The following is a 26,282-nucleotide window of genomic DNA, read 5'->3' on the forward strand; positions in this document are numbered from 1 at the left end:
TGAAATCTCTCACTGCCTCCATTTCTTCCCCTTCTATTTGCCAGGAGGTGATGGGACCAGTGGCCATGATCTTAGTTTTTTTTGATGTTGAGCTTCAGACCATATTTTGCACTCTCCTCTTTCACCCTCATTAAAAGGTTCTTTAATTCCTCCTCACTTTCTGCCATCAAGGTTGTATCATCAGCATATCTGAGGTTGTTGATATTTTTTTCTGGCAATCTTAATTCCGGTTTGGGATTCATCCAGCCCAGCCTTTCGCATGATGAATTCTGCATATAAGTTAAATAAGCAGGGAGACAATATACCGCCTTGTCGTACTCCTTTCCCAATTTTGAACCAATCAGTTATTCCATATCCAGTTCTAACTGTAGCTTCTTGTCCCACATAGAGATTACTCAGGAGACAGATGAGGTGATCAGGCATTCCCATTTCTTTAAGAACTTGCCATAGTTTGCTGTGGTCGACACAGTCAAATGCTTTTGCGTAGTCAATGAAGCAGAAGTAGATGTTTTTCTGGAACTCTCTAGCTTTCTCCATAATCCAGCGCATGTTTGCAATTTGGTCTCTGGTTCCTCTGCCCCTTCGAAATCCAGCTTGCACTTCTGGGAGTTCTCGGTCCACATACTGCTTAAGCCTGCCTTGTAGAATTTTAAGCATAACCTTGCTAGCGTGTGAAATGAGTGCAATTGTGCGGTAGTTAGAGCATTCTTTGGCACTGCCCTTCTTTGGGATTGGGATGTAGACTGATCTTCTCCAATCCTCTGGCCACTGCTGAGTTTTCCAAACTTGCTGGCATATTGAGTGTATTGACTTTGGTAACTTAGCAGTTTTAAACCTGCCTTCATTTTGCTACTCTAACTCCTGCTTCAATACCTAGATTACGTAAGTAAATACTACTTGTATTTCTTCACAAAACAATGTTTGTGTGATTGGTGCTTTTAAGGGGGAGAAAAGAAGTAGCACCAGGATATCCAGTGTGCCTTAAAACATCCTGGATTATTGCTGTAGAAGATTAAATTAACCTTGCCTTAGCTTCCAAGTTTAAAAGCTGCAAAGGATGGTACTCTGCTGATCTTACAAATGTGGACAAGGAAGGATAACAACTAAACAATATATCCTTTCCTAGAGGGGCTGCCTGAAAGCAGACTGAGGATGGTAGGGCCCCGCCCAATGTGCCCTCATGAACCAGCCTCCCCTGCTCAGCAGTCACCCTCTTTCTGCCTCACTGGTGTCTGTGGGTGACGGGGGCATTTTGTAGCCTGCCACTTGGCCAAGGCCCATGTGTCCTGTTAAGTAGAAAGGGAAATGTCTACCGTCACTTCCAAGTGCTTGAAAATACTTTCAAACCTTGTCAGACAAAGTGAGGGTGATAAATCCAAAATATTTTTCCTCCAGGGCAGTGCCTTATTTGCATCTGCTTAGGGCTGCCAAGTGATCATAACAAGCAGATTTAGAACTCCTACCCACTCAGACCTCTCTTGTACCTGTGATACACTGACGATATTTTTATGATCTGGACACATGGTCAACAGACCCTGGACACCTTCCACCAGACATTCAATGACTTTAACCCTGTCACGGCTATTAGAAAATTGGCCGCTGTTCCTTTAATACTAAAAAGAAGAAAGTCAGCATGAGTCAGCAGCCTGCGATGACTCATGCTATTTCTCACCAAATTGTACCTGTGTATATAAAGTGGTTGAAATGTTAGTATTGGTTGGTTGGTTGGTTGGTTAGAGCTGGTAGTGTTGGTTTGTGTAATAGCTGTTAGTCGTGTTTGCAGACAAAGACTCTTTTTAAGAATAAAAGCAGTACTCTGCAAAGATACTCTGCTCAAAGACTCCTTTGTGCCGGTGCGGGTTCGAGGAACAGGCAAAGGAGAAAAAGGAGATCAGAACCTTTAAAACAAACACTGATAGGTTATGGGCCCAGTGTTCCTGAGCATAAGCAGAGTGCAGGTTGACTAACAGCATCTCAGAAGGGAGCAGGCTGTCTAAGTCAACGCTGGAGCAGCAGGAAAGTATCCGGTGTTGGCTGCTGGAACAGCTTGAATCGATCCAGGACCGTAACAGGCGCCTCACTGAGCGGCTGCATTGGTTACAAAGCCAGGTGGGACCTGAGGGTCGACAGAGGCAGCAACCAGAAGCCGGTGGGCGCCAGCCTGGACCGTCTGAGCAGACTCTAAAACGTGAGTCAGAGGAAATTGCTGAAGGCCCCATAGAAGAGGCTCAGCAGGTACCAGCTGGGATGGCAGATTTTCAGTCTCCCCAGATTGTGAATATTGGGGGAGGCATTCCCTTTGAAATACTCACTGAGAGCAACTGGCTAACATGGTCAATACGAATGCAGCAGTTGCTGAGGCGAGATGGACTGTGGGACTGTGTAGAAAATGAGGTTTTCATAACTGACTCTGTTGAGAAAAAACGGCTAGATGAAAGGGCTCGTACCCAAATAATGCTGTGTTTAAGCAACTCACAGTTATTACATGTTGCAAATGCCAGTACAGCGTTTGAGTGCTGGAGTCTATTAAAGGCAATGCATGTCAGAGAAACTGCTGGAACTATAATTTCTCTGACTAGAAGGCTGTTCAGGACAGTGATGAAGGAAGGCGAGAGTTTGGCAACTCATCTGCAAACGCTAAAATCTCTTTTCCTCCAATTACAACAAAGAGGGAAGCGTTATGATGAGACTGACCAGACCTACATTATCCTTTCAAGTTTACCTGAAAGCTGGTTGCCCGTGATTAACAGCATGGAGAGTATGCGTCCCCGAGATCTGACCCTTGAGTATGTGGTTGGAAGGTTGACCGAGGAGGCAGAAAGAAGGTCAGATAGGCAGACTGAACTCCAGGAGCAGAGGAGTAACAACCGAGGGGGCCAGCAGCATAATCTGCAAATACAGCAACGCCAAGAAACTGATTTGGCCATGGCGGTGAGGAGATGCTATAGATGTAACCAACCTGGGCATCTTCGACGTCAATGCAGGGCCAAGCTGCCAGGAGATGATGTGGAGCAGAGACAGCAATCGACGCAGAAACGCAAGCAGAAGGGGTTCTCTTCAGGGAAGAGGAACACGCGTTCTGCTCAGTTTGTGTCGGCACTTTCTCGAGAGGAGAGGAATATACCTCGAGGAACGTGGTTGCTGGACTCTGGCAGCAGCAAAATCATCTGCAATAGCCGGAAGGACTTTAGGACCCTGAGGAAGCCAGTCAACCGAAAAGACTCAATCTATCTTGCTGATGGTTATAAAAGCAAGATTGATGGCCAGGGGACATGTTTTTTGGAGTGTTTGAACACTACTCTACCAGATACTCTGTTTGTCAGCAGTTTGGACTACTGTTTACTATCTGTAAGCTGTTTGATCAAAGCAGGGTATAGTATTCAGTTCACACAGGATGGTTGTCTGATAAAGAATGGAGCTGAGGTATGTGGCCATGCAAAGTTGGAAAATGGGTTATATGTAATGCAAAACAGACCTGTTAAGGTAGCCCAAGTGGTTCAGGAGAATTTGCCAGTTCATAAGGGGTGTGTACATGAACTACATAGAAAATTGGGTCATGCTAATTTTCGTGTACTTTCAGAGATGCAAAAGGTGTGTAAGAACCTGAAAGTAAACAGTTGCAATTGTTTCCTAGACTGTAATGTATGTAAAATGGCAAAATCTAAGAGAAAGCCTGTGGCTTCTAAAAGTGATAGGGTATCTAAAGAGGTTTTAGAACTTGTCCATTGTGACGTGATAGGCCCTTTTCCACAACAGACTGAAGGGGGCGCCAGATATGCTTTTCTGGTAATAGATGACAAATCACGTTTTAGTTGGCTGTTTTTGTTAAAGCAGAAATCAGAGTGTTTCCCCACATTCAGAGAATGGGTTGTCCAAGTTGAAAAGCTCTTCAATCGCCCTGTTGTACAGTTACAAACAGATAGGGGTGGTGAATTTTTGAACAAACAGTTTGGGGCGTGGTTGCGACATAAGGGTATTACTCATCGTTTGACCAACCCTTATAGCCCTGCAGAAAATGGTCTGTGTGAGAGACGTGGGGCTGTAATACAGTCAGTAAAGGACTGCCTGCTAGTGGATGCAGGATTAGGTCACAACCATAGGCTGTGGGGTGAGGCTTTCCTCACAGCAAATTTTTTGATTAACAGAACCTGGACAAGCTCTATAAAAGATATACCTTATCGTGTGTTGTTTGGAAAAGAACCAGATTGGTCAATGCTCCATAATTGGGGTTCTTGGGCACATGTAAATATCCCCAAAGGTCAGCGCCAAAAAGGGGGCGCTAGAGCACAGAAACTGCGATTTGTGGGCTATCAGTCCTATGGCAAAGGGTGGCAGTTTAATTTATGCCCAGGACGCGTGGTTCTGTCACGAAGTGCAGACTTCGCTGACCAAGACAGGTGGACCATGATCCATGCTAACCCAGATTGCCTACTACCCCTGCAAGCAAGAGAAGAGGTTTCTTTGCAGCCATTGGAAACACAAGATCATGGTGAGGAGGAGGCACAGATTTCCCCAAAAGATGAGACAATAGATAATACCTCTTCCCCAGAGGAAGAGGAGCCTGATGTAAGAGAGCAGGAACAAGTAGTTTTGCCTAGACGCTCTCAGCGTACAAATAAGGGTGTACCTCCTCAACGTTTCACCATAGGAGGAGTGAGAGTATGTAATGTGACTTGTGTAGAGCCACAAAGCTATGATGAAGTCTTAGGCTTACCCCCTGGGGAACGTGCTTTGTGGCAACAAGCTATGAAAGAAGAAATGGACTCTTTCAAACGTAATAAAGTGTTTGAGACTGTAATGGCGCCACCTAGTGGCAGGGTGGTATCATGCAAGTGGGTCTACAAAAGAAAAACCCTTGCATCTGGAGAGCCACGTTTTAAAGCCAGACTTGTAGCCAGAGGTTTCACTCAGATTAAAGGGGAAAGTTATAATGAAGTGTTTTCTCCCACTGTAAAAAGTGAAACTTTCCGTTTAATGCTGTCTGTTGCTGCTGTAAGACAATTAGTAGTGCACCATTTTGATGTTGATACTGCATATCTGAATGCAAATTTAGACCATGAAGTGTTAATGAAACAACCTCCTGGTTTTGAAGATGGAAATGGTGCAGTTTGGCGTTTAAAAAAGGCTGTCTATGGTCTCAAACAAAGTGGAAGATGCTGGAATCAGTATTTAAATGAAGCCCTTATAAAGCTTGGTTTTAAAAAGAGTGTAGCTGATCCATGCCTGTACACTAAGGGAACTGGTGACAAATATCTAATACTCCTAGTCTTCGTTGATGATTTGCTTGTAGCAGGGAGTTCCACAGATGAGATCCAGAAACTTGCAAGTCAACTGGAAAAGAGGTTTAAGCTTAAAGCCCTAGGGCCTGTAAGCAACTACTTGGGAGTAGAAGTAAGGAGGGAAACTGATGGAAGCTTCCTATTAAGTCAGAAAGAGAAAATTCTTCATTTAATAGAGCAGTTTGGCATGGAAGACTGCAAGCCAGTTCAGACTCCCATGATACCAGATTTCCAAAAGATAATGTGTAATGATGAATTTGATCAGCCTGAATTGTATCACTCAAAAATCGGATCATTGTTGTATTTAAGTCAGTGGTCAAGGCCAGACATTGCATGTGCTACAAATATTCTGAGCCAACGTGTATCTAAACCCAGTACGGTGGATTGGTGTGCTGTGAAAAGGATTATTAGATATCTAAGGGGGACATTAAATATATGTTTGAAGATATCTAGTACACAAGATGAGAGATTAGAAGCATTTGTTGATGCAGACTGGGGAAGCTGTGTAGCTACCAGAAAATCCACAAGTGGAATGGTTATAATGTTTGCCAATTCCCTAATGGGATGGAGATCAAAGAAACAGGGATTTGTTGCAACTTCATCCTGTGAAGCGGAATATGGAAGTCTATCACTAGCATGTAATGAAATCATGTGGTTTATTCAGATACTGAAAGATCTGGATTGTAAAGTGGATTTGCCCATCAAAGTGTATGAGGATAGTCAATCGTGTATTGCACTAGCGGGCTCAGAAATAATGAAATCTGCATCAAAACACATCGCTATTCGTCATGCAAATGTTAGAGATTGTGTACAGAATGGAATTATCAAACTGGAGTATTGTCAGTCACATGATAATATTGCTGATTTGTTTACCAAGCCTTTGCCAGCAACAAGTCATAAGGAATTGATGACAAAACTGGGTTTATGTACCGGTATATAGTATGTGTATGTTTTGTTTTCTGTTGGAGTTTTTGTATTTAAAGAAACAGAAGGGGTGTCACGGCTATTAGAAAATTGGCCGCTGTTCCTTTAATACTAAAAAGAAGAAAGTCAGCATGAGTCAGCAGCCTGCGATGACTCATGCTATTTCTCACCAAATTGTACCTGTGTATATAAAGTGGTTGAAATGTTAGTATTGGTTGGTTGGTTGGTTGGTTAGAGCTGGTAGTGTTGGTTTGTGTAATAGCTGTTAGTCGTGTTTGCAGACAAAGACTCTTTTTAAGAATAAAAGCAGTACTCTGCAAAGATACTCTGCTCAAAGACTCCTTTGTGCCGGTGCGGGTTCGAGGAACAGGCAAAGGAGAAAAAGGAGATCAGAACCTTTAAAACAAACACTGATAAACCCCACCATCAACCTAACAATGGACAAATCCATGCAAGAAATACATTTTCTGGACACTACTATAAAAATACAGGATGGACACATAGGCACCACCTTATACCGTAAACCAACTGACCGACAAACCTATCTACATGCTTCTAGCTACCATCCCAAACAAACCAAACAATCCATTGTATATAGCCAGGCCCTACGTTATAGCCGCATCTGTTCCAACTCTACAGACAGAGACTCTCACTTAAGAGATCTACAGCAAACCTTTTTAGAACTAAAATATCTGCCTGATGAAGTTAAACAACAGATCAACAGAGCCACTGATACCCAGAGAGAACTTGCTGCAAGACAGACCCAAAAAAGAAAACAACAGACATACAGCTCACAAGTTACAGAATCATAGAGTTGGAAGAGACCACAAGGGCCATCCAATCCAACCCCCTGCCAAGCAGGAAACACCATCAAAGCATTCCTGACAGATGGCTGTCAAGCCTCTGCTTAAAGACCTCCAAAGAAGGAGACTCCACCACACTCCGTGGCAGCAAATTCCACTGTCAAACAGCTCTTACTGTCAGGAAGTTCTTCCTAATGTTTAGGTGGAATCTTCTTTCTTGTAGTTTGAATCCATTGCCCCGTGTCCGCTTCTCTGGAGCAGCAGAAAACAACCTTTCTCCCTCCTCTATATGATATCCTTTGATATATTTGAATATGGCTATCATATCACCCCTTAACCTTCTCTTCTCCAGGCTAAACATACCCAGCTCCCTAAGCCGTTCCTCATAAGGCATCGTTTCCAGGCCTTTGACCATTTTGGTTGCCCTCCTCTGGACACGTTCCAGCTTGTCAGTATCCTTCTTGAACTGTGGTGCCCAGAACTGGTCACAGTATTCCAGGTGAGGTCTGACCAGAGCGGAATACAGTGGTACTATTAATTCCCTTGATCTAGATGCTATACTCCTATTGATGCCCAGAATTGCATTGGCTTTTTTAGCTGCTGCATCACACTGTTGACTCATGTCAAGTTTATGGTCTACCAAGACTCCTAGATCCTTTTCACATGTAATACTCTCAAGCCAGGTGTCACCCATCCTGTATTTGTGCCTTTCATTTTTTTTGCCCAAGTGTAGTACTTTACATTTCTCCCTGTTAAAATTCATCTTGTTTGCTTTGGCCCAGTTCTCTAATCTGTTAAGGTCATTTTGAAGTGTGATCCTGTCCTCTGGGGTATTAGCCACCCCTCCCAATTTGGTGTCATCTGCAAACTTGATCAGGATGCCCTCAAGCCCATCATCCAAGTCATTGATAAAGATGTTGAATAGACTGGGCCCAAGACAGAACCCTGTGGCACCCCACTAGTCACTTCTCTCCAGGATGAAGAGGAGCCGTTAATGAGTACCCTTTGGGTTCAGTCAGTCAGCCAGTTACTGTGAAAAGGATCTAGGAGTCTTGGTAGACCACAAACTTGACATGAGTCAACAGTGTGATGCAGCAGCTAAAAAAGCCAATGCAATTCTGGGCTGCATCAATAGGAGCATAGCATCTAGATCAAGGGAAGTAATAGTACCACTGTATTCCGCTCTGGTCAGACCTCACCTGGAATACTGTGACCAGTTCTGGGCACCACAGTTCAAGAAGGATACTGACAAGCTGGAATGTGTCCAGAAGAAGGCAACCAAAATGGTCAAAGGCCTGGAAACAATGCCTTATGAGGAACGGCTTAGGGAGCTGGGTATGTTTAGCCTGGAGAAGAGAAGGTTAATGGGTGATATGATAGCCATGTTCAAATATATAAAAGGACGTCATATAGAGGAGGGAGAAAGGTTGTTTTCTGCTGCTCCAGAGAAGCGGACATGGGGCAATGGATTCAAACTACAAGAAAGAAGATTCCACCTAAACATTAGGAAGAACTTCCTGACAGTGAGAGCTGTTCGGCAGTGGAATTTGCTACCAAGGAGTGTGGTGGAGTCTCCTTCTTTGGAGGTCTTTAAGCGGAGGCTTGACAGCCATCTGTCAGGAATGCTTTGATGGTGTTTCCTGCTTGGCAGAGGGTTGGACTGGATGGCTCTTGTGGTCTCTTCCAACTCTAGGATTCTATGATTCTATGAGTTACAAATCCACTGAATGGTAGCATTGTCTAGCCCACATTTTACCAGCTTCTTTACAAGAATATCATGGGGCACCTTGTCAAAGGCCTTGCTGAAATCAAGATAGGCTACATCCACAGTGTTCCCTTCATCTACCAGGCTTGTAATTCTGTAAAAAAAATGAGATCAGATTGGTCTGACATGACTTATTTTTCAGAAACCCATGCTGACTTTTAGTGATCACAGCGTTCCTTTCTAGGTGCTCACAGACTGTTTGCTTAATGATCTGCTCTAGAATCTTTCCTGCTATTGATGTCAGTCTGACTGGGCGGTAATTGTTTGGGTCTTCTCTTTCCCCCTTTTTGAAAATAGGGACAACCCATCATCAGAGATCTACAAACTCTCCTAGACATTGACAGTTCTCTTTCTCAAGCTCTGGGAGGAAGACCCTTCATCGCCTACAGAGAGCCACCCAATCTCAAACAGCTCCTCACCCACAATAATACAACAACAGGACTCAACATGGACACTGGTACCAGAGCCTGCAATAAACCCAGATGCCAACTTTGCTGCCACATAAACCCGGACAACACCATTACTGGCCCCAACAACATCATACATACCATCTCAGGACTATTTAAATTTTTTTTTTTTAATACGAATTTATTAATTTCCATAACAAACAAATACAACACCAACATTAACCCAACACCTAACTGAAAATAGACAAATACAAATACACCAATAATTCTTCTTCTTATACCATAAAAAAAAAATCTTGTTCGAATCTTGGCACAGACTTCCCCTGCCTTTTCACCTTCGGTTCTAATTCCAAATATTACTTTAATAACATCATATACTAAAAAAATTCAAGTTCATTTTAAAAAGTTCACATCTAAACATTCTTCTTAAAAAATCTTGTTTTCTAATATACAATATTTCTCCCGTTCTTAACTTGACAAAAGTCAAATCATATTCTAATTCATATTCATTCCACACAAGATTCTAATTCTTAACACATTATTCTCAAAATAAATCATATAAATACAAATATCCTCCTTCCCTAAAACTGCTGTTAATAACAAAAATTTAAATATCCCTTTTCTTATTCAAAAGCTTAAAGTCTTGACACACCGGTTTCAGGGTACCATAATATATCATTTTTTCTTTACCCTTAATACAGTTCACCCTATCCCCCTTCTGTCCATTTTCTTTACTCGTCTTACTTCAGAGCCGCTCCTCAAAATATCCTTTTTCCTTACAAGTCCACAGATCCAGACAAAGTCCAAAACACTCCTTGCATAGAGCATCGGAGTACACGCATCCTCTTCTTCCAGCTTCTCCGGTTCACAATCCCATTCTTCTTTTATTTGTAGACATAATAGTTTTTTCACCAACACTCCCGAGCTCTCACCTCGAGAGTTAGATACAACAATTCTCCCCGTCCTGGGTCTGCCACCCCCGAAGGACGTTTCATTTTCCCAGAGTCGCCAGACCATTTTGTCCTGTTCTTCAATCATCCCTTTCAGCTCTTTGCCAAGGCTCTCTTCCAATGCAGCCATTTCCTGAAAAGTCTCCTCTGTGGGGTATATCTTTTCTGACATGTCCCGGTTCAATATCACCAATTTTTGATTGAGCAGTTCCAGTCTCAAGAAAGTAATCCTTTGATCATCACTTAACTCATAGTTCATAACCAACTCAAACACAGAACCCAGCATGGCAGAAGCGGGCATAGGTGTCAAATTACAGTTTCGACTTCTAAACTTCTCCATCTTAATGCCAGTAACTTTCCACTCAGTCACAGTCTTTCGCAGCCATTTTCCCTGTAACCAGGGCGCAAGAACCACAGATTTTAAAAAGAGATATTTTCCACAAACTTGCTCCCCAGAGGGGGATCAAAAAGAGTCTCACTTATCAAAATTCAAATACTTTGTAGCCATCACTGTAACAGCAGTCACTTAAGCTGGTTACTTTCTATCCACCGAGGGGAGGGAGGCAGGCTTCCTTTCCAAATACCTCCCGGATCGTTAAAAAAGAACGAAAAACAAGTCCAATCAAATACTCACAACCACCGGGTTTCTTTAGTTCCAGTCTTGACAGGTAGAACATTGACGCTCGTCGCGGGCGGCGACCGCCGCTCCGCGTCCCGGTTGGGGCATGTCCCCTATAGCCCGGCTCTGTTGTCCCTTCACCCCCACTCCCCCTTTACAGGGGGAACGAGGGAAGGGTTCAGAGCCATAATGGGCCCGCCGGGGAGCCCGGGGTGCGGGACGCTCTTCCCGCACCCCACCGGAGCCCCGCTTTGCGGTAGCGGGGCTCCAACCCCCGGGACGGACTGGGTCACCTCGCAGCCGAGGCAACCCACGACCGCCCGCGATGGCGTTGCCGCCGGAAGTCTCAGGACTATTTAATTGCTACATTGTGTATGCCATCAAATGCCAACAATGCCCTTCAGCTCTCTATATTGGACAAACAGGCCAAACCCTACGCCAAAGGATAAATGGACATAAATCTGATACCAGGATCACAAGACAGAGAATCCAGTAGGAGAACACTTCAGTCTCCCAAGACATTCTGTACAAGATCTCAAAGTAGCTGTCTTACTACAAAGGAATTTGAGAAACAGACTGGAAAGAGAAGTTGCTGAATTGCAACTCATTACCAAACTTAAAACCAAGGAGAGACCTGGTCTGAACAAAGACATTGGATTCTTATCTCATTATGCATGACAAAGCTATCTTTAGCCATCTCACCCCTTGCCTTTCCCTGTAAGACCCTGTAAAAATAACAGTCGTCAACAGGTTTTCCATACCTATCAGCTGATCACCCATTCCCACCACCCTTCTGAGTAATACCCCTCCCCACTCCCTCACTATATTTAAGGGTCTGGTGACTTCTGTTTCAGTGTATCTGAAGAAGTGTGCATGGACACGAAAGCTCATACCAAGAACAAACTTAGTTGGTCTCTAAGGTGCTACTGGAAGGAATTTTTTTATTTTTTTATTTTGTTTTGACTATGACAGACCAACACGGCTACCTGCCTGTAACTAGACAGTCCCTGTAACACTCATATTAATCAAAAGCAAGCTTCTGCCTGGTCCTCATGGCTGCAGAGAAAAGTTTGATAAACCATGTTGGGCAGAGCCTCCTGAAGCCACAGGAGCCTTGGGGGGGGGGCAAGGAGGCAACAGCTGGTGACTTTGGCGAGGGGGAGCAATGCAGGACTGGCAGTTGTGCTGCCTGCTTTGAGCAGCCTGCTTTCTTCCAATACACTCAGTAGTTTCCAAGTCCCCAGTGCTCACTCTTGTTGCAAGCAAACAGATCATGCCATGTGGGTATCCGGGGTCAGCAACTTGGAATACTTGTGCAGCTAGTCCTACCTGCCCGTGACCATTGTGCTTTGGCCCCATTTATCCTCAACTTCATAAAACTGCTTGGCATTAAGCAGTGTATTAAGTATTGATATTAATGGTGTTTCCTTGTATCCAATGCTAGAACTGCTCCAAGTAGCCTCATTGAAATTAAAGCAGCTCAGCCATGTCCATTAACTTCCATGGGTCTACTCAGAGTAGAACTAAGCTCTGGATAAATCCCAATATTATCATTAACAATAGTTACTTTTACACTACTTTTGGCCTTGCCAAACGAATCCCAACTTCATCCCATTTACAAAACCCAAGTTTTGAACAGGTTAGGTCACAGATTTCCATGCTTGCTTAAAATTCCAGTTACAGATCCTGAGCACAGAATTGGGATTAGTTTGGTGTTCTGTGTGGGGACCCCTAGGACTGAGAGAGCAAAATCAAAATAGACCACCTGGTTTGTTTGTGTCTATCTGCTCAAAATAGCACACCCCACTCATTTATTTTGGAACTGGGGTGCTAATCCTGGCTACTTACCCTTTGACCGAGCTCCTAGTGCAGTATACTGAGAAAATTCCTGCCAAGACACAGAGGGGAAATGTTGGCTTTTTAAAAGAAAGACATTGTCAGAGAAAGTCCTATTGTGCCAAGCACAGCTTCTGGTACTTCCTAAGCTCTGGAGCAGCCTTCCCCAACCTGGAGCCCTCCAGATATTTTGGGCTGCAATTCCAATCAGTCCCAATCAGCATGCTAGAGATGCTTTGCAGCAGGAAGGTGGCATGGGGAGAGCTCCATGTCCTGCCATTCCCAAGTGAAGCAAAATGAGTTATGGGTTCTCAGCTGGCCCCTTTGTTGTTTAACCCACTTAAACACTGTTTTTTAAGAAGAGATAAATTGGCTGAGTAACCTAGTCCCCCACCCCAGAGACAATTTGATTGGGTGGAGGGGCCACTCTGCAGGCTAAGCTGGCATCCTGCCTGAGGGGTGACCCAAGTGTCAATCCACCAGTGCAGTGGCCCCCTCCAAATGTCCAGGCAGGTGATGTCCCAGAGGCAAGGAGGGGCGAATCAGCCCAGGATCTACTGGATCCCAAGCAGGTCCCAGTGATGTTGCATGATAGCATGGGGTCCAGTCAGACTACTTCAAGCTGCTGCAACAATTGTCTGCCTCTCCCCCAACACATCTCTGCCCACCAGCTGCTGCACCAGTTAGGATTGCTCCCCCAAACAGTGTGCAGCACATGACTTAAAACTAAGCACTACACACATAAACATTTTCTCTTGCTCATTCTTGCCATTATGGGGTGTGCGTGTGTGTAAGGGGTTGAAGCAAGAGGCCATGCCCCATAGTGCTGTCAGGGCAGGACTTTGAGACAGATGTCAGCAGAAGGGGTCCCCCAACAGAGCAGAGCTGGCCTTCTAACGGAAGTGAAGCAATACATGACCATCTAAAGAGGCTGCATCTCTCCATCCCCTCAAACCTGCTAAGGTGATTTAAGTCCAGAGTCTAAAATTACCCAACTGCACCGCAAGCTGGAAGTCTGCTTATCCCTGTTCTAATGCGCTGCTAAGGCAGCTGGAAAGAAAGGCCAAAGTGAACAGACAGGTTGGCAGGATGAGCTCTTACCTGGCACTGAATTGTGGCAAATGCTCCCAGCAGCAGGAGAAATGGGGAGAGTCCTTGTCCCAGCCTCATTTCGAAGTCTTTTCAAGGCCTTCTCTTCCAAGTGTAATCAAGAACCCTAAAAGAAAAGAGAGGTAGGAGAGAAGGCAACTGAGGAAGACCTAATCCATAATAAAACTGGAGACCTCTACTTGGAGGAAGGGAGTTGTGATGGCAACCCTGGCCCGGGAGCTGACTGGCTTCTTCTAGGAACTTTGCCCAAGACTTGCGAAGCACACACAACAATGGGTGGCTGGGCAGCAGGAGCGGATCTCTCAGCTGGAGAGCTGAGCCCGGAAGCGCAACAGCAGCTGCCGCAGCAGCAGAGCATATTTGCTGGTGGATTCCAAGCCAGGCCCATCTGCTGCAGCATTTTCAGCCCAGGCTGGCTGTTTGCATTCTGGTCCCTCCCTTTGGCTGGCTGATGAAAGTAGGTTACTTGGCCTGAGAGCAACGGGGCTTGTGGTCTTGGCTCTCTGCTCATCCGGGTGGAGGTGCTTTCACCTCCTTGACTCACTTCCCTGCAGCCACAACAAGCCTCTTGTAGCCTTGGAGTCGACTTTGACTGCTGCCCTTCTGGTTTAACTCTCCTGCTGCCATATTTATGGCATCGCGCCCACCCCAAAAGAAGTTGTGGCTGTGGGTGCTAAATTATCCAACAGTCTTCCTCCAAAGGCAAAAATTATTTTCTCCTTCCCCTTATCCCCATACTTTCCCTATTTTAAAATTGCCCTCTATAGCTGCCTTTCCAGATGCTTTAAGCAAATTGGCTGAAACTGAGGGGAGTTTTGGCCCAAAATCTCTGGAAAGGTGCTGCCATCCAGCAAGGTCACTGAAGGTTTCTGAAGGTCTCCTCCCACAGAGCATCTTGGCTGGGAGTCCTGGAAGAATTGACCCCTGCCTTGCAGGCCTTTCCCTGCCTGGTCTGGGAGGAAGGGCCCTGACTGACTCCAGCTACAAAAGCTGGGGCTGCTGAAGAGGCCAGAGACCATCTTGTCTATCTCTTAGCGCAGATGCAGTTCTTCAAGCCTGAGCATCCACAGCCACCACCCACCACAAACCACCATTGGCAGGACTGGCAGCAACAGCAGCAGATAGGTTCTCTGTTTAAGACAAGTGCTTTTTTCTGAGGGGGGGGTGCAGGGGTACGCATACCCCTAAACATTTTTGGAATCTAAGTTTGGCCTCATTGAGGGGCAGTATTTCAATAGGAGTAGGAAAATGAGAGTACCCCTAAACATTTTTTTAAGAAAAAAGCACTGGTTTAAGGTAACATCTCCTGCTAATTGTGCTGTTTTAAATGTGCATTTTATGTTTGACTTATAAGCTTTTGTTTTGAAGTCTTTAAGATAATACTTTAGTTTCCAGTTAACTACCGTACATTGCTCCAGCTCCTGCCAACCTAGCAGTTCGAAAGCACGAAGTGCAAGTAGATAAATAGGTACCACTCCGGCAGGAAGGTAAATGGCATTTCCATGCGCTGCTCTGGTTCACCAGAAGTGGCTTAGTCATGCTGGCCACATGACCCGGAAGCTGTACGCCGGCTCCCTCGGCCTATAGAGCGAGATGAGCACCGCAACCCCAGAGTCGTCCGTGGCTAGACCTAATGGTCAGGAGTCGGTTCACCTTTTACATTGCTTTGAATACATACTTTATCTTTGACTTTCTTCAGTAATGTTTTATTCTGGATTGTTTTATTTGATGTTTCAATGTGTTATAAACGGCTTTGAGACTTTTTCTTAAAAATATAAAGCGGTATAGAAAAGAAAAGAATACTAACAATAATACTCTGCAAACATTTTATTTGGAGGTCCACAAAACCTGAGTTTACCGAGTGAGGGTAGCACTGTACTTTTTGATAATTTTAAAAATCCTAATTATCTACCTCAAGCCTGAGGCATAAGACTGGAGAAAGATTAATTAAAACCCTTGCTTAAAGGTAGCCACCTGTCTAAGGAAAAGAAAAACCTCCCAAAAAGTTTGCATTTGCATTACTTCATTAAGCTACCAAAGTGAGGCATAGGTCCATCCTGGAACCTGAAAATCAAGGAACGGCTGGTGAGTTTGCAAGCCAAAGGAATACCTGTGTTTCAGTTTGCTTATTAGCTTAGGAAGGGCAGATTAGGTTTGCATGAATTAATCTCTCTCCCACACCCTTATTGAGAAGCTGTCTGCTTTCTATAGGCACCGAACACACACATTTCTTTTGTCTGTGAAAAAGTTTTGCGAACCCACAAACCACAGGCAAAAGCGGGATGAGCAAACTCTTCCTTCAACCAGTGCTCTGCGCCCTCCTTGTCTGGCTGGAATGTGTCCTTGAAAGCTGATAGTGACTCTCAGCTTGCAGGGATGGAGAACAGAGTGGTGTGTGTGTGTGTGTGTGTGTGTGTGTGTGTAAACCAGCCTCCTGTGCAAAGGTAAAACCCACATTTATTGCTCCGCCCCCGCCCCCCGCCCCCGGCATGTGTCCCCCACCCCAGAAGCTTCTCCAGAAGGGAACAAGGCCCTTGGACAGAGAAGGGGCTGCTCTACACAAAGTGACATTTTGCAGGGCCCCACAAGGTCCTTGTCCATGGTGGAATTGCTTCCCAGGGAGTCTCTCTTACCTCACTTCAGTACCAGCGCTCCAGCAGAGAGACTGAGAGGGCTCAGTCAGCAGAGCAAGAGACTCAGGGTTGTGAATTTGCGCCCCATGTTGGGCAAAAGATTCCTGCATTGCAGAGGGTTAGACTAGATGATCCTTGTGGTCCCCTCCAACTCTACAATTCTATGATCTCTATCCCCTGCACTTTGTAAATGGATTTTAATCTGCACTGTTGCCCTCTGTTTTTCAAAAAATCATTATTGCTGTATTATGGTAGAAAAGTATTATGGCGATTTGCACATCTGAGTGCTCGGCACAAAAAGTTGACCAGCGTTTTTTTAAAAAGAAACCCAAACAGTGTCACACCTGCTGTTGCCAGTGCCCAATGATGTGCAGAGCCCACTGTCTTCTGTATGCTGGTGCCTGCGCCCTTTTCTCCAGCCAGCAACAAGGATGTTCCAAAAAGATAAAGCAATCTAACTGGATCCACGTGTCAGAGTTACAGCTGTGTTTACAGGGGGTGGAAATTGAGTTTGGCAAGCACATCTCAAGGAAGCAAATGGTTCTAAGAGCCCAAAGGCCGCCACCTCCATCCAACCTGCTTCCTGCTCCCAAAGCCCCTGCCAGCCAGCTCCAAGGATCAGCCCCACCAGAAGGGAGTCAACCTGGTGCTTGTATATAATATAATCCTGTATTAGAAAGAAGGAGAAATAACTTATTGAGCCACAAAGAGAGAGCTGCTGCATATAGTTCCATTAGCAACACTCTTGCTTCCAGTGTAGTACTTGGCCGAGCCTGAATGGAAATTGGGAGCTCTTTAAGATGCTCTTAAATAGACTGGAGGCAGAAGGTTTGTTTTGAAAGAACTGGTTCCTAGTCTGAATTTAAGGAGGACAAACAGCAGACAGCTGACCTTCCTCTGAGGTGCCAGAGGACATTAGGAAAATGGGAATCTGCCTTCTGTTGAAGCAGACCATTGATCCACCTGGGTCGCTATTGTTTACACTTCCTCTCAGCCCCATCCTACAAGTCAAGGATAAGGGAGGTTGTCGTGCAGCAATGCCTGTGGCAGCACAGGGTGGCTGCCCCTGTTGTCCACAGGAAGCTTCCATTGGCCCATCTAGAGCAGCACAGTCTGCACTCAGTGGCAGCATCTCCCTGGGGTTTCAGGGCAGGCCCAGCCACACCAGGACTTTCTGCATGCAAAACTGATGATGGCCTGTGGCACAGAGCTATAGCTGCCATCTCTGAGTTAGACCTTCCCCAGGCTATCAGATTGCATAGTTAGCTGGATAAAGAGTGGCACAAGCAAAAAATTAAATAATACAATTATTTTAAAAAACTTATTTGGGTTCCTTTTTTTAAAAACAACAACACCATACATACATACACACAAACACCCACCCACTGCATTCTTGCTTACTGTGTCCTAGTACTGAGTATGAGAAGTAGATCCAAAATCTAATAGTTTGGGGAATTAACTAACTGTGAAGCAGGTGGCCAAATCCGGCTTAACTAATGTGATTGTCACAAAACTCAAAACTGAACCATCTACTGGGTTATTTTGCCTTACTATATTATTTTCTTGTTATACAAGTCTTTTATTTGTTTCCAGAAGAGACCAGCCTCTATCAGGTCTCCACCCAATTCGCTGCCCAAACAAGTGATCCGAAAGAATTGCTTTACAAGATAATAAACCAGCCCTGCTGTCCTTGGGGAACTTCATGCTCATTAAGAGCCCTCCTGGGTCGGTCCAAAATCCTACCTAATGCAGCACCTGTTCTTCCTGGCAGCCCCTGAACTGGGCCTTGGGGCAGTGACCCTCTCCCTCACAATCCTGCCTCTGATCCTGGAGATAAATCAGTGGCCACTGATAGCTTTATCCCCCATTAAGTTGTCCAAACCCCTATTAAACCATGCACTGATTTCAGCAACCAGAGCTCCACGGAGCAATCCAACTGCAGTTGCACCACAGATTTGCATTCAGGCATCTTTTTCTCAGCAGTTTTATTTTTTACTCCTTTCTTATAGATCCCCAACATGGAATCTGACTTTTTCACAGCAGCTGTTCAGCATTCTCACTGAGCTGTCCACCACAAAGCAAAGATCCCTTTAACGGTCAGTTATTGTCCATTCAGACCACAATCATACAGAGAGAGAGAGAGAGAGAGTTGGGATTCTCCCTCCACCCCCTGCCTGTGCAACATTTTACCCCTGCCTGCATCAAACCCCATTTGCCATTTGGCCTCCCAGTTACTCCTTTTGGAGAGACAATCAGGAAAATCCAGCACCTCACAGCTCCTCACCCTGCACTCTACGCTATTTATGAGGAAGTTAAAAAGCAAAATGAGGCAATACAGATTCACTGTGACAACTGTCCATACTTCCATTCTGCTTCCTGCTGTTTCAATTGGTTATTGATCCACATGAGGATGCCTTAGCTCACGGCTGCACCTCACATATAAAAACATTTAAAACATGTGGTTCCTCCCCAAGAATCCTGGGAACCATAGTTTGTTAAGGGTGCTGGAAACTGTGTCTCTGTGCCAGGCAAACTACAGCTCTTGGGTGGCAGAAGCCATGCATTTTAAATGTGTGGTGTGGTTGTGACCTTAGTTTACTCAGGACAGGAGCATTGAGTGAGGGATTTCATGGAAAGAAAGCTCTCTAGATCAGGGGTCAGCAAACTTTTTCAGCAGGGGGCCGCTCCACTGTCCCTCAGACCTTGTGGGGGGGGTGGACTATATTTGGGGGGGGGGGAATGAACGAATTCCTATGCCCCACAAATAACCCAGAGATGCATTTTAAATAAAAGGACACATTCTACTAATGTAAAAACACATTGAATCCCGGACCGTCGGCAGGCCAGATTTAGAAGGTGGTTGGGCCGCATCCAGCCCCCGGGCCTTAGTTTGGGGACCCCTGCTCTAGATTTCTCATCACCTGAGGAAGTGGGAAGGTTAATAGTCCGTTGTTACCAGCATCTCGTTGGCAAACATAGTAACCCAATAGTCAAAATAAGTAAAACAGCATTGATCATGAACAGGCTACACAACAGCAGCACCTGTATGGGACACAGGGCTGCTCTGGCGGATCCAGCCACTGTGATGGAGCCCACTGCAAAACCTTAAGTGGGAGCAACTGGGCACCACAGTGAATGCATCTGGACAGACTGGCGTCTCTCTTTGTTGCCTCTTTCTCTCTCTTCTCATTCAAAGGTTGCCTTCTCGTGATGGGTACGGCTCACTAGCAATGTATCAAAAGATAGCACAAACACATCTTTCAAAGTGCTGCTTTCTAGAAAGGACTCAAATAGCAAAGACTTGAAAAGGAATAGCCATCCAGAAATGGTATCCCAGAGAGTCCAAGAAATTGGCTTTAACCAAAAAAACCAACCCAGAAGTCATGCATCACCAGAGGACAAAAGACAAAGGAAGCATTCTCTGCAGTCTGGTAAACCTTTGTTGCCTTTACAAACAAAGGAGAAGATAGTAAATCCAGTGCCAAAGGCAGTTTAAAACCGTGTGGACTGGATTGCCTTTTGGGAACATCTATCTGCTGCAAAGGCAGCCAGAACCCGCAGAAAGACAAAACAACCTTTTGTTATTACGTGACTCTCAAATTCCTGAGTGCTGTCTGTGCAGAAAGAGGAGGAGGGGGTCTCCCCCCTCCCACTTATATGTACTTGTAAAGATGTATGATGATAATTTGGATATTTTTATTTTTAATTATAAACCACTTTGAGGTGGTTAAAAAAGTAAGCAGATTATCAGTTCTGTCATGGATGCTTTAGCTGAGATTCTTGCATTGGAGGGGGTTGGACTTGGGGTCCCTTCCAACTCAAAGATTCTATGATTCTATGAAATAGAATTATTTACAAAATAAAATGTGGCTTTCAGTTCTACTAGCAGTGATGGCTACTTTCCGTGGCACTGAGATCTCCAGAGGAGAGATCAGTTTGTGTCTTGATGCAGCATGGACCATTTATGCCCAAGTGTTCCTGGCAGAAGGCATACTATATGGAAGAGGGTGCTGAGTGGGAGGCGTGGAAGTCCTCAGCGCCACCATATTTAGCATTCGCCCTGCACACAGAAAGTTAGAGGGTCAGGTCCTTCTTCCTGACAAGCTATTTCCCCCTCCTTGGTGGGAGGTTTGGGAAGGTGGGGGTCCAACACATAAAGAAGCCCTCCCCACCTGCAGCCTGAAAAGATAGAACCCGAAAAGCTTTGCCCATCCTCCTTGTCCCAGCAACGCTGTGAGGTGGGTTAGGCCGAGAGGCAGCCAGCGGCCCAAGGGGAGCTTCACAACGGAGTGCCGAAGCTCCTGGCCTCTTCCCAAGCGCCGCGCTGCTACTCCCGTTTGTCTGAATGGGCAGAGGCGAGGCCACAGCGCCCGGCGGAATGCCGCTTTCTTCCCCCGGGCGCCGCCGGGGCTCCCTCAACTCAGAGGGGCTGCCTGCCTGCCTGCACGGGACCCGCCGGGAGGTCACCACGAGCCCTTGGCAGCCAGGGCAGAGGGGGAATCCCTGGCCCAAACCTGGCCGCCCACTCCCCAGCCCAGCCCCATCTCTGCCCCATTGCCTCTCTCACGCCGGCCCCTCTGGAAATCTGCATCACTGCGGCGCCCAATGCTCGACTCGGAAACAAGCGGCGCGCCTCTGAGCACGTGCGGAGCGCAGCTCCCCAGTCCGAGTCGGAACGCGGGACGCAGAGAAGTTACAGGTCGGGGGTTCCCGCCGCGAATCCGGCTCCCCTCCCGCCCCGATCGGCCAGCCATGACTTACTTACCTGCCTGCCGGGTCGGTGGCCGCGCGTCGCGCTCCCGTCGCAGCTCCTTCTTAAGAGTCCGGCGGCCCTGGGTGGGCGGGGCCAGAAGAGCCCCGCCCCTGGGGCCGCCGGCGGGGGGGGGCGATGCTGGCGCGGCCGGAGGGACGGATAGCGGGGCGCACTTCCGACGCCGCGCCCCGGCTTATCTAGCCCCCTCCCCGCGTGCCGGGACCTGAGCTCACAGCGCCGCCCCCGACGCGGGCGGAGGCCCAACGAGGAGGCAACGGGCAGGGGCCGCCGGCGACCCTCTAGGGCCCCCTGGCCCCTTTCCTCCAGGAAGGTGCGTGCCGGCGGCGGGCGCGGCTCTCCGGCGAGTCCCTCGATGCTCCCCCCTCACACACCCCGGGAGAGACCGGCAGAAGGCCCCCGCCCCGTTCCCACGTCCGAGGGGGACAGTGTCTCCGCGGACGCCCCGCGAGGTCAGCGCTGCTTGGTCTCGGTGCCCCCCTCGCCGGCGCCGCATCCCGAGGAGGGAGGGCCAACTTCGACTGGAGGGCGCGACCACCCACTTGTCCATCAATCACGTGGCATCAGGTGGGTGGTGTCAATCACGTGTCGAAGTTGGCCGGGCCATGCGGGGGGGGGGCAGAGAGGTTCCCAACCCCTTTCAAGCCATTCAGTAGCAGAGTTATTCATGATTAAAGGTTTCGTTGTTACTTTCCGAGCCTCTTGTGATTCAGGTGCGTTACGGAATGAAGCTGGGAAATTGGGGTTCATTTTAATGATATGGGGAAATATTTGTTACCAATTAAGACTATCTAAGCGGGGTAAATTGTATGGTCATTTATTCCAATGAAAAGCAGGGGTGCTGTATTTGGGGAGCCTGCCTCAAAGTCCTTCAGCTGATGACTCCACTAAAAACCCTTCATTGGTCGGCCGGGAGTCAAAACAGGACTCATCCTCAACCCAGTAACTCACTACCAAGAGGAGCCAGGCTGCAAGCAAAAATATTCTGCTGACTTTTCATGGAAAACTAGAGTCATAGCTGCAAAAGGCACGAAGTTGCTGGGCTGGAGAAGGAGCAAAGGGAACCAGCAGACAGGGGCGTAGCAAGGTAAATTGGTACCTGGTGCGGAAAATTTCTTGTCAACCCCCCCATTGATCTCCCCCCCCCGTAAAAATGGTTTTACATTACTTCATATTTTCTTACAAAGGAATAATAACAATAATAATAATAATAATAATAATTTATTATTTATACCCCGCCCATCTGGCCGGGTCTCCCCAGCCAACAAGTAATAATAATAATAAAACTTTTATTTATATCCCACCCTCCCCAGCCGAAGTCAGGCTCAGGGTCAGGGTGGCTAACATCAGATAACATTGGTATAAAATCAAACAATAATTAAATTACCTCCTAAAAACATCTCAAAATCAAATTAAAGTCTAATTAGATGGCTTTCCACAGGGTTAGGGTTGGGAACAGTAAGTGTTCTCTGAACTGAAATTTCAGCCTTCATGACATAGGAAAACAGCCAAGTGAACAGCTATTTTGGTGGAGGAGGGTCAAGATATTAACCGATATGCATGAAATTTCATATATAGCTATATAATCTCTAGTATAGTAAGATAAGACCTTCGGAGCAGGCATTTTCAAAAAAAAATTCAAAAACAACTTTTCAAAAAGAAATGATAATTTGTCACCCCCTCCATTATGGAACCCGGGGCGGCCCCCCCTTTGCTACGCCCCTGCCAGCAGACAACCGTGTTGTGGCCCAGATGCCTCCAGAAACACTCGTTCTGGGTTTGGGTCACGGTCGTGCTAGATGCATCAAGCAGGAAATGGTTGCCACAGTACCAAGGGGTTGCCACCTCCTTATTTCTAAGCACACCCTCTGCCCTTGTCCTTTTTAAGTTGATGGCTCACCATACCATAGAATCACAGAGTTGGAAGAGACCCTGAGGGTCATCTAGTCCAACCCCCTGCAATGCAGGGATCTCAGCTAAAGCATCCCTGACAGATGGCCATCCAACCTCTGCTTAAAAACTTCCAAGGAAGGAGAGTCCACAACCTCCTGAGAGAGTCCCTTCCACTGTCGAACAGCTCTTACTGTCAGAAAGGTCTTCCTGATGTTTAGTCAGAATCTCCTTTCTTGTAACTTGAAGCCATTGGTTTGAGTCCTACCCTCCAGAGCAGGAGAAAACAAGCTTTCTCCATCTTCCATGTGACAACCCTTTAGATAGTTGAAGATGTCAGTCATATCTCTTCAGCTGCCTCCTTTTCCCGGCTAAACCTACCCAGCTCCTTCAAGTGCCCCTCACAAGATTTAGTTTCCAGACCCTTGATCATTTTCATTGTCCTCATCTGTAAATGTTCCAGCATGCCAACATCCTTCTTAAATTGTGGTGTGTCCAGAATTGGACACAGTAAGTATTCCAGGTGTGGTCTGACCAAGGCAGTGGACAGTGGTAGATTTGGATTTGTGGGTTGCCATACCAAAAGTTTGAGAAGCCCTTAGGGTGTCTTAACAAGAAAGGGTTATCAATTTCATTCAGTGAGCCAGCTGTGTGTGTCCCCAGCATTAGCCTCACTGAACTAGGTGCTAGCCAAGATGTCTCGTTCAAAGACTTGAAACTTAGTTTAGTAGCAGTGTACATAAAAATAGTGCAGAAATCAGAGGCACACACCAGAGGTCTTTCCTTGGACTCGTGGTATGGTTAGGCTTGGATTGTGGCCAAAATTAAAAAAATAAGCTGTCTGCTTCAAAAAGCACAAAGATGCACAAAAGCAGACAATTCCCCCATCACTTGGTATCTTCTTATTCAATTAATCAGTTCATTGGAACAGAGGCAGCAACCACCAGCCACTCCTAGGCACATGGGGCAGTTTGGTGCCACGAATGCAGCGGTTTGACTTCACCCCCAGAGGTGCACTCCATTGTCTCTCAGGTCAAGGCAGACGGAGGCTAACAACAACAACAACAACAACAACAACAACAACAACAACAACAACAACACACTAGCAGCTGGTGCACAGAGTGAGGAACTACCTAGCAGGGAGGGTTGGCACATGTAATTTTTATATTTATTTGTTTCCATTTCTCTTCATTTCAAAGCAGTTAATAAATGGGTGAAAACACAGCAATCACAAAATGTTCATAAGAGGTTTTTAAGCAGAGGGCTGGCTGAGCACCTAGCAAGGATGTTGTATGCTAGGCAGCGGGTGGACTAGATCAATTTGAGATTCCCCCCTCTCCGATTCTGCAGTATACACATTAAAGTCAGTTCAATTTGTATCCCCTTTTACAGCCCAACCCAGAATTGGCTTTATTACTTGTATTTGATGGACATAATACTTGGCAACTTTTTAATTTATCAATTCAAGACTTATTATTACTGAAAACTGGAAGGTCCTAAAATCTACAGTATTACAAAGCTGGCATCAGTAAGTGTGGAAACTAATCTGATGGGAAGATACACACAGAAAAGCACAGTGAAAAGGAACAGAGACAGGCAAGTTCACTAGTAGAGGGAAATATTTATTGTGAGATAGAGCGTTCTATTGAACTTTCATAAGAATAAGACTTTGGGAAAGCAAACTATTATTGCCAACATAGAAAGCCAGCCACATCCTGCTTTTCATAAACACATCCTGCTTTAGAAGGCAAGGCAAGAGAGGTTAACTGCCCAGCAGGCGTGCAAAAGTGTGTTACAAATCTCCAACAGCCAATTTCTGTAAACAAAGGCTGCATATGTACCATGCACTTAAAGAATCCTGGGAAATGCAGTTTGTTGTTGGGAAAGATGGAGGGCACAAGGAGAAGGGGACGACAGAGGATGAGATGGTTGGACAGTGTTCTCGAAGCGACTAGCATGAGTTTGGCCAAACTGCGGGAGGCAGTGAAAGATAGGCGTGCCTGGCGTGCTCTGGTCCATGGGGTCACGAAGAGTGGGACACGACTGAACGACTGAACAACAACATAGTTCTCTGAGGGGTGAATGCAGTTCCCAGCATTTTGAGGGTGGGGGAGCCATGTGCTTTAACTGTGCTTCCAATATACAGTGTGTGTGCAGCCAAAATGTGCGCGGGGAGGGCACACTTTTGCGTAGAGAAATAGTGCATGTGATTTTTTTTGTAAACAACTTTGAGATTTTATTGCAATCAAGCAGTATATACATCTTGTGATATAAATCAACAATTAAAGTAGAATAAAATGTGTTTTTCGCCTTTTCCCTGCCCACCATTTCACAGTTGATGGGAAGGTTGTCACTTTGTGGAAGAACATATGCTTTGCTGCAGTGATAACCACACAGGAACAACAGGAAAGCTGATTCACTTTAAATCTCACTTTGTATCTCGGCAGCAATTTTTATGCAAAAACTGCAGATCAGTTGCTCATCCAGAGAAGCTAGGGAGAGAAAAGAGCTCTTTCCATCAGGAAAAAAGCTGGAACGCCCTAGGATGAAATGTCATGCTCTAGCTTTCGCAGGGAGGAAATCCTGGTGAATCTCCAAAGATGACATGATTTCCATGTGTGCCCCATCTATAGCTTTGCCCACGTCAGTCCTAGGCCTTATCACAACACTGGGGAGTCGTCACAGGACAACAATCTGATAGGAGTCACAGAGACACATAATGCATCTGGACCTAATTATTGCTCCTAACAGGCAGTGATTCAACAACTAGAATCATGATCACCTATTGCTCATGCCAAGGAGAAACTGTACAAGATAACCAATAAGTTGTTGGCATGAAATAAGTGAACAGTGAGGGGGACTCCATTCCCAGTACAAAGAGCCTTGTGACTTTCAATAATACTTTTGAAAATGTCAGAGTACAAATAATAGACCGTTACAACTGGATTTTGAAATGTTACAGCATGAAAGCTTTTAAAAGTTGTGGGGAATTGGGCTAAGGCGGGAGCTGATGTCAAATGAGCAAGATAAAGATGTCAAAGACATATGGGGCAAAATAAATCTAACATCAGAATTTCTGTAGCTTCACAAAGTGCAACCATGCTCAAAAGAGATATTGTAGAGATGGGGAAAGTCTCAAAAATGGCAATCAGAATGACCGGGGGAGTGCAGCAATGCCTCTGTGAGGAAAGGTTACAACACCTGGAACTTTTTAGTTTGGAAAAAATGGTGAGTGAGGAAGAAAGATGTGATGGAGGAGTTCAAAATTAGGCATGGTGATTTTCCAGGGGGAAGG

General features: G+C 45.9%; 1 protein-coding gene across 1 annotated transcript in view; it reads right to left on the bottom strand.

The window, feature by feature from the left end:
* PLAT (plasminogen activator, tissue type) overlaps positions 1 to 13,499 on the bottom strand; it is a 32,343-nt gene extending 18,844 nt beyond the window's left edge. The window contains exons 1-2 of the mRNA XM_033156690.1: positions 13,482 to 13,499; positions 12,596 to 12,635 (exon numbers count right to left, since the gene is read on the bottom strand). Of these exons, the coding sequence (XP_033012581.1) occupies positions 12,596 to 12,635; positions 13,482 to 13,499 (58 nt within the window). The remainder of the gene's footprint in view (positions 1 to 12,595; positions 12,636 to 13,481) is intronic.
* Positions 13,500 to 26,282: the final 12,783 nt, after the last annotated feature.

This window comes from Lacerta agilis, chromosome 8 (genome assembly GCF_009819535.1).
Source record: "Lacerta agilis isolate rLacAgi1 chromosome 8, rLacAgi1.pri, whole genome shotgun sequence".
NCBI lineage: Eukaryota > Metazoa > Chordata > Lepidosauria > Squamata > Lacertidae > Lacerta > Lacerta agilis.